Source organism: Saccoglossus kowalevskii, chromosome 16 (genome assembly GCF_978046115.1).
Source record: "Saccoglossus kowalevskii chromosome 16, keSacKowa6.1, whole genome shotgun sequence".
Classification (NCBI taxonomy): Eukaryota; Metazoa; Hemichordata; class Enteropneusta; family Harrimaniidae; genus Saccoglossus; species Saccoglossus kowalevskii.
The window spans coordinates 7,341,697-7,357,681 of record NC_140656.1 but is presented as its reverse complement, the minus strand read 5'-3'; the positions used below and the strand labels follow the sequence as shown (position 1 = coordinate 7,357,681).

The 15,985-nt window shown below is 34.1% G+C and overlaps 1 protein-coding gene across 2 annotated transcripts in view; it reads right to left on the bottom strand.

The window, feature by feature from the left end:
• Positions 1–3,164: 3,164 nt before the first annotated feature.
• Positions 3,165–15,985, bottom strand: part of LOC102807359 (uncharacterized) — a 37,476-nt gene continuing 24,655 nt past the window's right edge. Inside the window, exons 8-18 of one of the 2 annotated variants that reach the window (XM_078009454.2) lie at positions 13,081–13,231; positions 12,235–12,353; positions 11,932–12,036; positions 11,395–11,633; positions 10,442–10,642; positions 9,621–10,074; positions 9,033–9,190; positions 7,272–7,438; positions 6,439–6,561; positions 5,036–5,173; positions 3,165–4,762 (exon numbers count right to left, since the gene is read on the bottom strand). In XM_078009454.2, the coding sequence (XP_077865580.2) occupies positions 4,605–4,762; positions 5,036–5,173; positions 6,439–6,561; positions 7,272–7,438; positions 9,033–9,190; positions 9,621–10,074; positions 10,442–10,642; positions 11,395–11,633; positions 11,932–12,036; positions 12,235–12,353; positions 13,081–13,231 (2,013 nt within the window). In that variant the 3' untranslated portion in view covers positions 3,165–4,604. The remainder of the gene's footprint in view (positions 4,763–5,035; positions 5,174–6,438; positions 6,562–7,271; positions 7,439–9,032; positions 9,191–9,620; positions 10,075–10,441; positions 10,643–11,394; positions 11,634–11,931; positions 12,037–12,234; positions 12,354–13,080; positions 13,232–15,985) is intronic. The other variant, XM_085491691.1, reaches the window with a different exon arrangement.

Below are 15,985 nucleotides of genomic sequence, written 5' to 3'. Positions count from 1 at the left end.
CTCAAAATAAAGGGCGTCCCATCTCGGGACAAATTTTACTTATGACTACCACCTAGCTAAGACCAGTAAGTGTAGTTCCATGCATCTTCAATTTACGAAGCCTATGGACTAAAGAGACAAAATACAATGAAGTACAAGTTTATGCAGGTTAAATTTCCCACTATGAAAAGACGTTTTCATGTCCCGGGGACATGTAAGGTTGTTGTGATACCATACTAGAATTTGAAATTCTAGAAAAACATAAATCATGTGACAGCTGACAAAAAGTGCATCTCATTTAAACTGCACAATTCTCTTTGGTAGGCCTCAGAAAACATAGCATGACATATCTGAATGTGCTACTGTAATTTGTTTGAATTAATTTGAAAATTATTGTGCAAGAACTTGTCTACAGTGTTAAATTCTCACCAGTTTATGTATCTTGAAAGAGACACACATCGAGTGACCTAAATTAAAGTGAGATGCCTCTTAAAAACTGAAACATGTCTCAAGGTCCTTGTGCCTAAATTGGAGCTGTAACAACTGCAGTTTTCTTTCATTCATTTTATAATTGTGATCTGTGCATTGACTGGAAACAAATGGTAAATTTAGGCAGATGGTTTTCAACCCGCTTATTCACCTAGCTCATACCCACCATAGACTCTGGGCAGTTAAAATGAATATTTTAGACATTAATCTATAATTCAGCCAATTAAGGAGAGAGAAATCCAGGCCAGGGGAAGCCCCATGACCTATAGATTTTCTTCCATGTCGCGTATAATGTGACAAAAATCAAGAGGCCAGTGGCAATCTTGCTTTATATTCACTCCCCTGTTTCTCTGTATACGTGGACTTAAAGCCAATAACTACGGAAAGTGGGATAGTTGGGAGGGTCCTGGAGTCTATGGTGGCTATGAACTAGGTGAATAGGCAGGTTGAAAACCCTCTGCCTAAATTCAATACGTTCATTTACCCACCATAGTCTCCGGTCAGTCAAAATTACTACTTTGAACTGTATACATAGTCAGACGCTGAACGGTAGTGGGTTTCTGAGCAAAACACAAAAAACTCAAAATAAAGGGCGTCCCATCTTGGGACAAATTTTGCTTATGACTACCACCTAGCTAAGACCAGTAAAAACGGTGTCTTACCTTGCCAGTGTTGTCCCCATAGTAAAAGCATACTGCTGGTAGGGTGATGAGGTCGGCATTGCCCAAGTACGCTAGACCCAAACCAAACTCTGCCAGTTCCGGTACCAGACACCACACCAATTGGATAGCGCTTGGTCCAGCAAAAAGAGTTAGCCAAAAAGGTTTATATTCTTCCGCAGGAGACCAATACCCACTATCTGTGCACCCAGGACTGGTGGACCAGGGGAGCTGCGCAGGTGATGTTACCTTGGATCCTGCCATCTGGGATCCCAGAAGTGATGATGCTATCGAGAGGGACTGCTTCAGGATCAAGGGTGGGGGTATGAACATCGGGTCACTAGGCCTGATGACTTCCTGTCTCACCCCAACGGCGTGGTTCACAGATTCATTCTGGAGAATGGAGCCGAAGAATCAGGTGTCACCAAACCCACCTGGGGTCCCTTCACTTTAAGAAAGTGAGCAAGGACGTGTCTAATCAAACCTCTGATAAACAAGTTGGTCCCCTCTGGGAACGCCTGCAGGTCATCGAAGGGGGAGGGATCTGCAGAGGAGGCAGCGCCCTGCGAAAAGTCCCTAGTACTGGCTCCCTGGCTAGCAGGATGGAGGGGGAGACTCAACTCCACTTCTGCTGGACCCCTCACTCGTTGACGCAGTACCCGAGGTACTGGTAGATCAACAGGAGGACTTCCCACTCATACTAGCACTCCTCTCACTCACACCCCCAGGTCCACCGAACTGACCGCGCGGTGAGTCCGAACTTGAGCAGCACGGACAGCCTCAGCAACACAAATGCGATCCCAGTTCTCAGCATCCCAATTTGAATACTCGTCCTTGTGGCAAAAACCCAAACCCTGCACACATTCTAAACGTAAATGGCATCTACTATGGGGGTTCCAACCCAGGAGGTCCTGGTACCAGTTCCTGCAAGGCCAAGGAGACTTTAGGGGTGACACCACAGGAGGTGAGAAGCCCTTTGGTTCTTAAGTAACTGTCGCATATAGACCTAATTTCTTGAGTGTACTCTGCGTATATGCAAGAGACCCACATTTAGCTGGGTTTTCTTGTGTACTGTTGCCAAGTAAATTGCATACAAGGACTTTCCATAAGGAAAGACCCCTTATTCTTTTGGAACCAGGAACAATTGACTAGAAAATAGGATTAGTTGATGCAGACGGCAATCCCCCCTGATGAAACTGACTTTGTCTGCAAGAAAGGCATGAAATAACTGAAGGTGCGAACAGATCTGTAATGGATTTTTTCCATGCATGCATAACCCTATGCGGAACACAATTGGTATATGTGGCATAGGTTTGGGAAACCATCAAGTGTTAAGCAAACTTAGGTTTCTGACTGGATGCAGATACCAGCAGATGCAGTGCATTACACAGCATTGTGATTTGTTGGTGTCAATGTTGTGGTATGTGTGCTTGGGTAATACCTCTCGGCCAGCAGAGGAAGCAATGACATATGAGATTGACTGTACAGGATCCAACCCAATAAATTGTGGATGGGAAGCTACACATGATCTGACAAGCTTTCTGTCTCTAGGCTTTGGGAACCAACTGAATCAGCATACTGTAGGGTTCATATTGTGTTCACAAGATGAGACACTTTTCATACACTGTACAGGACCAGCACAGGAAGTCAACACATGTACAGAGTCTGTGCCTGGAGTCTTAACCACTTTCAGTGACTTCATTAGTGAACAGGTTTGAAAGTTATGAAAACACAACCCTTTTTGGGGGTAACAGCATAACTATTTCCTCCCATAAAATGAAAACCCTGAAAATTCATAAATGCACAATTAATGTAACAGCACAGATCGTGTCAAAGCTTAATCACAGAGAAGCCATTTATATCAAGTTAATTTGTCCTTATATATAAATAATGTAAATGAGGGCTGTCTACAGATAACTACAGTCAGTTAAATCAATGCATCCATATATACAAGGCAATACTATATATATGACACTAAAATCAACTCACGGCCAATCAATCTTTCTCATTCTGAGTCTGACAGCAAAATACAGTCACTGATGTGCATTATTTAATTGATTGTCCAGCAAATAACAAATAATTATGATATACAAATGTATGCATTCATCAAACCTTTTTATTTACAGAAGTGTAACTCATATGGTAATGTTGCTCACAAGACTAAATCTCAGATCAGCAATATATAAATTAGGACACTCACTACAGCAAGTGATGTGAAGAAAAAAGTACCAAAAAATAGAAAAAAAAAATCACAAAAAATATTCTCAAAATATAGATAATTGTATCATTACAATATGAACAGATCTTAAAGCGATACTTTACACACAACACAAATATCAAACATTTTTTAAAAACTAGAATTGTAAAAATATTCACCATATAAAATTGAAGAATCATACAAATATGATTTCAAACAAAGTTGACAGACTAATGCTGGCAACAGACAGCATACCCTTCAGTGTATCAACAGTGGAGATAACAAATTTGATAAATAGAAAGAAAGACAGACAGAGAGAGAGAAAAAAGGGTATGACAAGGTTTCAAACATGTTATAAATACATGTGTAAAAGTGATATGTCTGAATGTAGCAGAAATGTGCACAAAATGAATATCAGTAAGTAAAAGAAAAGAAAAGATCAGAAATCACCAACTTTGGTGAAATTAAAATGTCAAATTTATTCTGTAACTGCACTTACAATCCTTTTTACAAATATTTTACAAACCAAAGTATGAATTCTTTTGCAGTATAAATACAAGGTATATACAACACATTATAAAAAGTACACTTTTCAATATTTCATTGTTTATATGTATATATATATATATTTATACAAGTCCTGATATGCAAACATAAAGTAACATGTCTTTTGTATCGGCTTTCCATTTTTAAGGTAATCGAGGCACCTGAAACTTTGGGTTTTTTTTATTTTATCATTTTGGAGATTAAAAGTATGCATATTCAAAATATGCTCAAACAGTTTTTTCCATAGGATGAGCTATTTCTGGTCGTTCATCAATCCTACATTTTGTTTACAAGGTAGCAAATATATGAGTGGCACCCGGAAGCTCTTTTTTATGCATTCAATCATAAATCGGAGCACACTTGCAAAACATTTCTGATCTTGTCATCATAATTCAAAGACGAATAATAAAAGCAATCGAAGAAACGTTATTTTGTAGCTCATTATGTGACAGTACAGCTAAACACCAGTCAAGAAAGTAACAAATTTGTTTTTTTAGTTAGAAATGTATTTCTTCTCTGCTGCTACCTTGAACACATTAAACCATGCAAATAACAATATTTTGTGCACAGTGGTCCATTCAGAAACGTGTCCATATGTCCACATTGACTGCAATATCAATATCCATTCTCAAAAAATTCCTGAAATATTGTCATCAATGTTCTTTCAAACATATTAGAAGTCACAGATTACGGCTACATATCTTATGTTGACGATAACTGTAATTCACCAAGTATTATCTTCTCCTTGGTTTAGGTACTGGTTTATTTGTTGGTTTTGTTGTTGTTGTTGTTGTCGATGTCTGAGACTTATTCATATATTTCATGTATTCTATTTCACCATCTAGTTCTTGAAGCTCTTCACGTAGTTTATCATTTATTTGATCCCAGTTACCTGACAAACAAAAAAGAAACAGGTATAGCACTTTTGATGCCCTTGATTTTAATTCACCCCATGGAAATTTTGCAATTTGATGATGTAACGGGTAATAGTGTTTGTGTCATTATCACAGATACAAAATTCCATGATTGTCACCAACTTGGGAAAATTAGTTTCTTGCAGAAGGGAAGCGGTTTAAAGTAATTACTGCCCTCTAGCAGCGAAACAGTTTATGTCAGTAAAAAATGTGGGCCAATCTCAATACAAACATTGATGAACATATATTACCTGGTTGCTTTGCATTTTGGGATACATCCAATGTTGACACTTGTAACATTTGATGTGATCCTTTTGGTGTGTATTTCACTGCAGGGGGAGTGGCTACAGGTGTTGGTGGGATGTCATTTAGAAAGGGATCAGAAGTTACTGAAAAAAACAATAAATTAATTATAAGCTAATCGTCATCCTGTTTAATGAAAACATAGTGAACCTAAATATAACATGAAATAATATACACTGTTGTAATTATTAATTAGTAATTACCGGTATTAACTGGGTTTTATTTTGGCTTAGTTTGCTGGATCAAAAACTGCTGAATATGCAAATTTAACCATTTTCCCTCACAAACCATTGAATTTAAAACATAGTGAATATCTTCCTAAATCAAATTAATTAGGAGCATTGTCAGTAACATATTAGGCAGTACAAAACAAAGAAAAAATACCCTAAAACATGCAATTAAAAAACATTATTTTTAATCTTGATTAATTGAAATTTCCACGGCCATTGACAAAATCAAAATTCAAAAAAATTATGGAATAAAACTTAAAAATAGGAAAAATATTGCACCAAAATTTTGGCGAGAAGAATTGTGGTGGCACTTAAAGATAATATTAGAAAATTGAAGATAACTTATATTTAGAAGATGAAGAATGGCAAATGAGGACATTTGGATACTCAACCTCCTTGCATTAGTATATTGCACTAGAAATAATTACCCAGTAAGAAAAAGTATATACAAATTATACACCATGTTATCACCTGATATCATTTGTTTGAAAAGCTGGTTAATATGAGTGAGATATCCATGAATCAAAGGCGGTTATCAACTGTGAACAAATGATATCCGGTGATAATCTTTTTATCACATAGGCGAAACTCAAAATGTCAAAATAACAGAAATCATAATTAGAGAACTACACTTTGATAAAAATCATATTTTATGCTAATAATGCACAGGTTATAAGGGAATTGAAAGATGCAAATTAGGAGTTATGTCCTCAAATAGTTGTCCAAAATTTGCAGAAATGTTACCCTTCAATGAATATCTTTTTTAAACAAAAAAATTCAGTTGATATTATTATGTTATGTTATTGTTATCTGAAATTATCATATTGCTGCAATAGATAGGAGAAAAGTACCGCCACACAATTTGATTTCCTCCACATACTGTTTGAACATGCATAAAATGACGTTTAACTCGATTATTGTGATATTTACCCTATCATATCAGCTAGTGATATTTAACACTAAACATCACAACTGTGAATAATGTGCACCTTAGTAATAAGATATAATATTGAACAGTAAATAATGCTAGTGTATAATGTAATAGTTGATGTTAATGTGAAGCTGATTAAAGCACCATATCCCAAGCCACTGCACACACTACCATGCCACATCTAGTTTACCTTTGTTATCAGCTTTACTTTTAACTTGTTTATTGCTAGCAAGCTTTTCAGTGCTACTTCTAGTGCTTAATGGAACTTGTTTGAGTATCTGTGTTTGATGAGGTGAACCTGACTCGTAATCATCTTCCAAATTTGTTCAGGGAAAGAGGGTAAATATAAAAAAAAATTAATGATGCCTTAAGATGATGAATACTGAATCACCAAAAAACATAAATGCTTTGTAACTTTTGATTAATGACAAGAAGCTGCTGATTCAGATATCTTTGGAATAGTGTACATGTAATTGTTAATTACAAATATAAACAACATCATTCTCATAGAAACCTATTCCAGTCAATAATATTTGCATTACAGCTGAACATGGGATGTACTGCACAAACATTGGAGAAAAAAAAACATTAGCATTGCTAATTTCCAGTACATATATGAAATATCAAAAGGTCATTGCTAAAAAGTAATTTATATTTTATTATAATAGTAGTAGGGTTTTAAAAAATAAATGATATATACAATGTAGCCTTGTTACAATAAACTTTTTGGGGGACAGACAATTAGTTTGTTATAGTGAATTGTTCACTATAATGAAGCACATAATACATAGATTTTGTTATGAGCAGAAGACATGCAATGTGTTCATTATATAAGGGAATTCATTATAAAGGTGTTCATTATAACAAGGTTAAAGTGTATTTTTTATCAAGCAATCCACACAAGTAGTCCACAGAATGAAGTTTGAGCATTTGTGTAATTTAAATATATATATATATGCATATTTTATTATTTTTTATTTCAGATGCCATAAAAGCCAACATTTGTTGGGTTACACAATATACCTTTTCTTTCCAGTCCTCTTACAGGGGGTATATTGATATTTGCCTGTCTAGGCGTGGTCTGTTCATGTGGACGGTTTGCCACTGGAGGTCCATAGGATTTGTTAAATGTCTGCTGCTGTTGAAACCTATCTACATAACTCCCACCATCTTGACCTCGGGGACTTTCCCTGTGAAAAATAATTAAAACATTATTACCTACCGGTACACTTCATATTTTCTGATAGCTCGTTTTATTTTGCATGATAGGAATGACAACATTATCTGATATATACGATTGTGGATTTAAGTCATAAAATAACATAATTCCATATGAAATTTGGATCAGCTGATCCATGATACCAACACATGGCATTGTTAAAATGGCATAAGGCCCAGGAACACAGAGTTTGGTCCGATATAAAACTTTTGATGAACCAAATAATTATTGGTTACCTGTTATTTCCAAGTAATCAATAAAATTTTATGAGGTCAATAACAGTGGACTTCTGCACACTGGCTCAAATTATACAACACATTTGTATTTTAATAGGCCTAAAACATAGATGAAGTGAAACAAAACACAATGCCTGATCACAAACATGTCAGCTATAAGGGCTTTGAGTAACTTACACCCAATTAGTTATTCAGTAACATGAAATTAAGGTTTTGTCATAAATATGTAATTGATTTGTTTTAATCTTGAAATGTTTCTTTCAAGTTATACAATCTTTTGAGCATTGATTCATTTTTATTATTCATTATTTGTTTATAAAATCAGTGTTGAACAGATTACAATCCCATTTCACTTTCACTAGACCAATAGAGAAATTATTATTACTATATACAGCAAACATGCAAACACAAAGCCTTGCCCATGTTGAAATTACCTTACTTTTGGGTTTTATTCTATGCTACTGAACATGAATCAGAATGATATGTAATGAACTTGCAGCATATATAAACAAAACTGGCAAATTTTAAAACATTTCCATTTTTATATATTCATACAACTAACTAACATTTATATATATATTTATCATTTATCAGCTTGTGAATATGAACAGTTTAAAAATGAATAAGATTTTATTATTTATTTATATGCAGAGGTGAACTATTTGATAATAAATTATATATAGTACACATGTATTTACATGTATTATTCAATTTAATTGACTTACCCATAACATGAAAAATAAACGATTAAAAAATTCAGGAAATAAAAATAAAACAGAACAATAAATAATTAATTTTGTCCATCAATTTAAAATGCTTAAATTACCAATTAAATTCAAAATTTCATTTCACATTTCACAAAACAGTGACTCAAATTCAACAGGCCGTCAATTTTAAACAGAAGATTTCCTTCAAGATACTTATTTGTATAGCTTCTATTAAAAATATATGATTTACGGCAAACAGGGCGATTCTTAACTACGTTTGTAACCTATTATTTAGGTCATGTGTTAATTGCAATGTGTGTCATTGTAAACCTATGTTGTATTAATCTCAAATAGCTTATTGAATATACATATTTGTATACATGTTTGCATATTTAAGTTTTCATATTGTAAATTGAACAGACTTTGCAACTTAGCCAAAGTGAAAAGTCTGAAGTTGAAGATTGATTTCTTTCTAAATTATTGAAAAAGTTAGGGTTCAAACCCACAACTTCATGGCAGATAAAACATCATTGGAGTTATTGGAGCTACAGATAAAGTTACACTATACAATCATGTGATTACAAAAATATTCAAATTATCATCAATATGAAAAGATACTTACAATGGTTTATTTTTACTTGTGGATGTTACTACTTGCTGTTGTTGCTGTGGTGACACCTGTTTAGATGGTATCTTTTGTTGTTGATATGGTGGTTGTTTGCTTGCCTTGTAATTGTTAGGCACACCTTTCATGTTGTCTACTGGTGGGAGTTCATGTAGCTGTCAAGAGACGAAAAGATTATTGGCACCCACGTCAAATGAATCAGGTTTTAGATGGTGACTGCACTTATGAAAAACAGCAGTGTTATATCTAGGTGTCAAAGAAGAGGTTATTTAAATGTGAAAAGTCCATTTTTGGTAGTTTTTGTCAAATCGTTTGCATAGGACTGTGGATAAACATCATGTGAACAAATCGCCATCTACACTCATCAAGGCAACTACATACTGAACACCAAGTCAAATGATTAATTATTTTTAAGAAGATGTACCGGTACTCAAGGAAGGACATGGTTGGGCACAGATCACTGAATGATCCAAATAGACTGGTGAGCTATGATAACATGCCAATTGCTGAGTTTAGCGTAATACTGTGGGCATGGCTTGTTCAATTGAAATGATACGCATACTGGTGACAATATTAAGTGCTTACCTGTTTCTTTGGAGGGACTTGTTCTTTTCTATAAGTAAGAGGTGGCTGATGGTGTCCATTTACTCTGGTGTCTCTTTGTACTGTTGGGTTTGAAGCTGCGGCTCCAGCATTGCTGCCATGTGGTATTCCTTGATACGCCTGCTGTGGTGGTGGTGGGGGCGGCAGCTGTTGTTGTTGAGAATACTGTTGAAATGCCTGTGCAGGGAGTCCTGGAGGGGGTTGACCTGGAGGGGGTTGCTGGAGGGGAGACTGTCGAGGTAGTAATGAAGGCTGTTGATACTGAGGGGGCGGGTACTGCATCTGCGGGGTAGTGTCTTGTTGGAAGAGGGCAGTAGTGGCTTCAGACCATGACGAGTTGACACTCCCTAATACTAACGGTCTGGACGATCTTCCAGAGCTGGTTCTGCTAAAAAAACTATATCTGGCAAAGGAAACAGGTGACGCTACCATTACTCTGAAAATAATAGAAAGGGAACGAAACCAAACCAAACAAAATAATAAATGTTCAAAATAAAAATTAATTAAGATAAAAAGGAAAAAAAAATGATAAGGCATTACAATTAGTAATAATTTATGAAACAAGTAATTGATTATAGATCAAATCTATAGTTAAACATGCAATCAGTTACATAAACCATAGATTTTAGTTATATAAAAAAAAAGATAAACAAAAAACGTTTTCATCAACTTAAACTAATATGTCAGTTTCTTGAATACGTAATTCTGGCTGGCGTACAGACTTTAAAAATATGCTATAAAAATGTTAGTTCTTACAGGGTGGATGTAGTATGACGACCACCCTTAATTTTAACTTCCCATACCTTTCTAAGTCCTCCATCTTCCGCACAAGTTTATCATTTTCTTTTGATAAATGCTCATGTTCTCTTCTGGCCCGTTCCCTGGAACCCACTAACTCATTGTTTTCAGACCTCAAGTTCTCATTTTCCACCATATATTCTTGTAGCATTTCATACAAGCCATTATCAGCGGCAGATTTCATGCTTAAACTTGTACTTATAGAACTGTAAAGCAAACACAGTTTATATTGTCAATAGTAAAACAACAAGTCCCCAATTAATACCATAGTACACATCAGCAAAATTTCAGACAATTATTGCTTTGAGTCAATGACACTTATTAGTGAATGCAAGACATGACAATTACTACATGCCTTTACTTTCAGGTAATTTGATTCATGGTTTAGAATAGGAAAATTTAATTTCACTATTTTGATGTTTTGAGCATAATATTATATTATGTTATTATATTATTATATTTTATTATATTAATTTCACGAATTTGTCAAGGAAACAATAAGTTTTATTGTTATGTCCATGTAGATTTAATTTAAAAGATTTTACCGTTTTTTACCAGGGAAATTAAAACCAGTGGATAATTAATATATTTACAGTATTTTTACAGTTTAGTGAAGCTTGTCTTAATATTTGCTACTTGTATCAAGCATTGCTACGCAGAGAATACTTGTTGAAGGCACTCAGAAAAGTTGTCTGGATTTTGTAAAATTCACATACATTGCATCCACAGCACCCATTGATTGCTTTTAGGTCAAGCATTTATTTTAAAATCATTTGCATTTTAACTGCCACTCTGACAGTGTAAATTATTTGTGGTAAGAAATATACTATAGGATTACCATGGTTGAGCCAGTCTATTTGGTCCCTAGTGTGGGACGCTACAATATACAATGTGAGCCGGATGTGAATAAAAATGAGAAACGTGATTGGATGAAAACAGTACTGTATGTTAATGTCACCTGTTTGTACTTTCCCTTCTTGTACTTTTCTCTTTTTTCACATCCTCCACCTTCTTAACTTGACTGTTTTTACTTGAGTTAACAGCTACATGCCCATTGGTTGTAGTTTGCATCTTGGGTAATTGTAAAATCTCTCCTCCGTTCAACTTCTTTGTGAACTGTGTTCTCAGATAATCATTTTCAGAACGCAGCAACTTGCATTCTCGTTTTAAACTCATGATAAGTTTTTCTCTTGGGTCCTAAATGAATAAAACATGATCTCTAATATTATAACCTCACCCCTTTAGAACAAAAACACTTGAACTCACAGCGAGTAAAACATTTACGTTAAAGCAGATTAGATTAGCGCCACCGAGTGGTGAAAAGAAAATTTATTTTGTTTTTAGTACTCACAAATAAATATTGAAAGTATACAATTGCAATGCACACTTTAATAAGCTGTGCACAATACGTGAAATTGAGAAGCAACCCTCATCACTCACATCAACTTTTCCTAAAAACATAACACAAGAATGAGAATAAGGTAAAATGTCTTACCATTCTAATAACTGGTTTATTCTTGATTTTCTTGGCTCTGTTTGCATATCTTATGGTGTTCATGGATTCAGATACACTGTAGGTTGATGGAGATACGCAAGCAATCTAGAAAAAAAAAATCTCATTAAATCAACTGATCCACTAAACTGCATTCTCTGGTGTACATATATGGACCACCAGAATAAATACAACAATGCATAAAAAATTACTGCTATTCAAAACTGTGCACAGACCATTAGCAACATCTATGAAATGTAAATATGCTGATTAAATCACCATAGTCTTTGTAATGCTTTGACTCACCATCAGCGTAACTCCATTCCCACCTAGACTGTCTGCTAGTAGTTTAGTTAATTTACTATCTCTATAAGGGATATAACCATTTTTCTTTTTGGGATCACTAAGAGAAGATATGCAATTTCCTGCAAGTAGAAATGAATACATAACGAAACAACAAATAAATTGAAAACCTTTAAAAATACTCATACGCATTAATTTCATGTGTATAATCAGTAGTGCAATTGATACTATGTTTTTGTTTTTCATGTATCAGAATTATAATCAGTCCTAGTTCCTTGCTAATTCTAGACTCACAGCTATACATATGCAGTAACTTTGGGTACACAGCTACTTTTACGACCTCTGAGTACAGAATATAAAACTATGACTGACATGCCATAGATTTACACACCTTTTATTTTTTGAGAGAAATTCAATGCACAAAACTAAGATTTTACTAGGTTACTTTGTGGAGTCAATTCCAGCCACCAGTAGGGTTTTGAATTATAATATAATAAATAATCAAGTATGTGTCATGCATTCATGAATCAGTGTCATTGACTCAAGGCCCTTAGTGCCATTGTGACTTGTGAAATTGTGCAAACACAAGTATAAAGTTTGATGTTGTAATTATTTTCATTACAGTACTTAAAACCAATTATTTACTTTGCATTCACTGTGAACAACAGAACATATATCAACAGAGAACTGATTATTTCAACTTTTGGAACACAGACTAAACAATCTCACAACTGTCAACTTAAGTAAAAAAGATTTATATTGAGTGTGAAAAGTCCTGGTTTGTTCAGTTACAATTAATCACCTGAGTAAAAAAAAAAAATTATGACAAGATAAAATATATTTACTTACCAAGTGTGAGCAAACTTTTGTTAATATTTGTAGTTTCTGACAGAAGATCTCCGGTGTTACCTAACTCTTTTATTTTTTCACTTCCAGCTAAATCTACAAAACTCAACTTTCCTTGTTTAGTTATGTACAGTGTGTCATCGTCTGGATCAGGCTGTAACAACAAAAATGAAAAGACAAAAATCACCAAATATTCAACATATTTGTTTGTATTTGTCAGTAGTACATGTACAACCAGTTCTTTCTTAAATTTCTCATGTTTGTAGTCTGCACTTTCTTTCAGAAGATTGTTGGCTCCAAAATTAGCGTTCATTTCCAGAAAAGTACAGAAGTGCAGAACAATTTTAGCGGGAAAGGTTTACTCTTTTAACACCATAGTCACCTTGTCACAAAAAAATAAATTTACATAATTTTGATTTCCATATTTTTTTTACTCATTTTGATCAAGACCTGCAGCTAATGGAAAAAATGTTGATTTTAATTCAAAATTAACAAAATGAAGATAAAAAATATGAAAAATGTTGCATCCAAATTTTAGCATTCTAAACCTGACATTAATAAACAATAACCAAAGAAAAAATTGCAATTTTGGCATAGAAATAATGCAGTTATTGCTATCATGCATTTTATTTGTCCATAATTCAAGCTGATTACATCATACAATATTTCTAACCAGACAGCGATCCTTCAATACTTTTGGAGGAACACAAACAACAATCACTACTGTCTGCCACTAGGCGGCGCTATTTAACATCTAATTTCCGTTTTTTTCTTGAGCACCTGTTCTTTACTAATGTACACAATGTTAACAATGATTTATGGTTCGGTAATCAAATCAACCGTTTAATGAATAGCTCTACATTGCAAGCTGGACACACACAAACAACTCATATTCTTTAATACTTAATAATTAATCTCTGGGCTGAGGTTGATTATATTGTTTTAGGTTAACAATGAAAATGATGTTTACATGTCATTGCTCCCACCAATAGTTTTGTATTTGATATTTTAAAATGTACGAGTCACTAAATAAAACTTAATGTCAAAGTTTTATCCTGTAACTCTGGTCTAAATCAGCAGCAGCCTTTACACATATGGTTTTGGATATACACATAATTAATAAATAAGTATAGTATAACTATTACAGCCTTGCCCATTGAAAATCTAGATATTTAAGAACAAATAAGAATTCAGGATGTAAACATGATGTACTGGCTTTGCGGGCTTCATAATACTACATGCACTATATTAATCTCAAGGTTCCTTATAGAATATGGGTTGTGTAAAAAAAAGTACAACAAAATTATGTTTATCATGTGATGTGTTTGATGTTCATTATTAAATTTGAATGAAATCATTGCCAACATGCCTGTGAAACAGGTATTGAATTTGATATTGAAATTGTGTTTTTGCACTAAAATTAAAAAAAAAAACTATCAAAATATGTCTGAGAAACAAGTGAGGATACATAAAAACAAAATGGTTACCAGTCTGTCATTTTGTGTCAAATCAAAAATGAAATGAATGAAAATCAGCCCAGCTATTCCTGATAAATACATGTTGGAAAGTTAATTTTTGGTACTTTTTGGGACAAAAATGGCCACCATTTGGTTAAACATCAGTGAAATCCAAAAACAAAATGAAGTGCATTTGTATACCATTTTAAATAGTCTTTGTACGAAGATAATGTCCATGTACAAATACACAGACAGGGAAAACCACATTATAATCACTGTTCAACTACTGCACTGACAGCTAGAATTCACAAAAAATCACTTGGTACAACTTCTACAATTATACTCTAGAACAAAGCTAGCTACTCCAACAAAGTTCATTTCCTGGTCATTGACCTTACTGTACAATGTAGCCATGAGAACAAAGTTTGTTGCATCATACAACTGTAGTTACATATTTATACATAGTATAGTCCAGTGATCTAAGTAGGAATTACGCCACAATGAATGCAACAATGAACACACATCGCTTTGTTTTCAACAACATGCTCTGAATGACATTAATGTGTTTTCTTTTTCCTGATTCAAAGTGATTTCCGCCAGTCTGAGATGTGTCTTTCAAACATTGATTACATCATTTAATGCCGCACACAACATAATAGCTACTAAATTATTGAAATGGCAGAGACCAGCCAACTGGCTGCCGGCTGGGTTTGTCAACTGTTCAAAGTTGTATGGTTTTAGAGGCTTAATTGCATGTATTTTGGGCATTGAAAGAAGCAGCCATAGACTGAAATATGAAATAGCTCAGTTCAGATCCATACTATGAAACCAACCTGATACACAGTTTAGAAAGAGTAACAGATTATCTTGGATTATTTCTCCCCATTTTGGATTTTAATATTTCATATGGTAGACATCAACTCAATTTCTTTCTTTTTTGGTTTTGTGATATCATTCATTATCTATTTGCAATGAATACAGTTTTGTAGTTTTCAAAAATCAGATCGTTAATTCAACAACAACAAGAATGTCCAGACTTAATTGACAATAAACTTTGAGTTTGAAAAGGTGTATCCAGACAAGAGATTTACCAACCAACCAAATGCCATTCTGCTAACCAGTGGTGTCTATACAAATTAACTGAAAGTTTTTTTAAGTTGATACACATCAAAACAAAGCAAGGAATGAATGATAAGCAGTATGTAATAGTGTATTAAACAAGATTTTTTATTTGTATTTAGATGCACAAAGTAAAAGCCAGAGTACTGAAGTTGATAACATGTTTCACCAAAAATATTAATTAAAAATTAGATGATATCTTTACAAAATGAACAAATCTGTGAGAGTTTCACCTGGGGTACCTATATAAAAACCAAACAAAACTTATTTTATTGAAAGCAACAAATCCACCTACTAGTAAGATACATTTGTAGTGAGTATAAAACCCACAT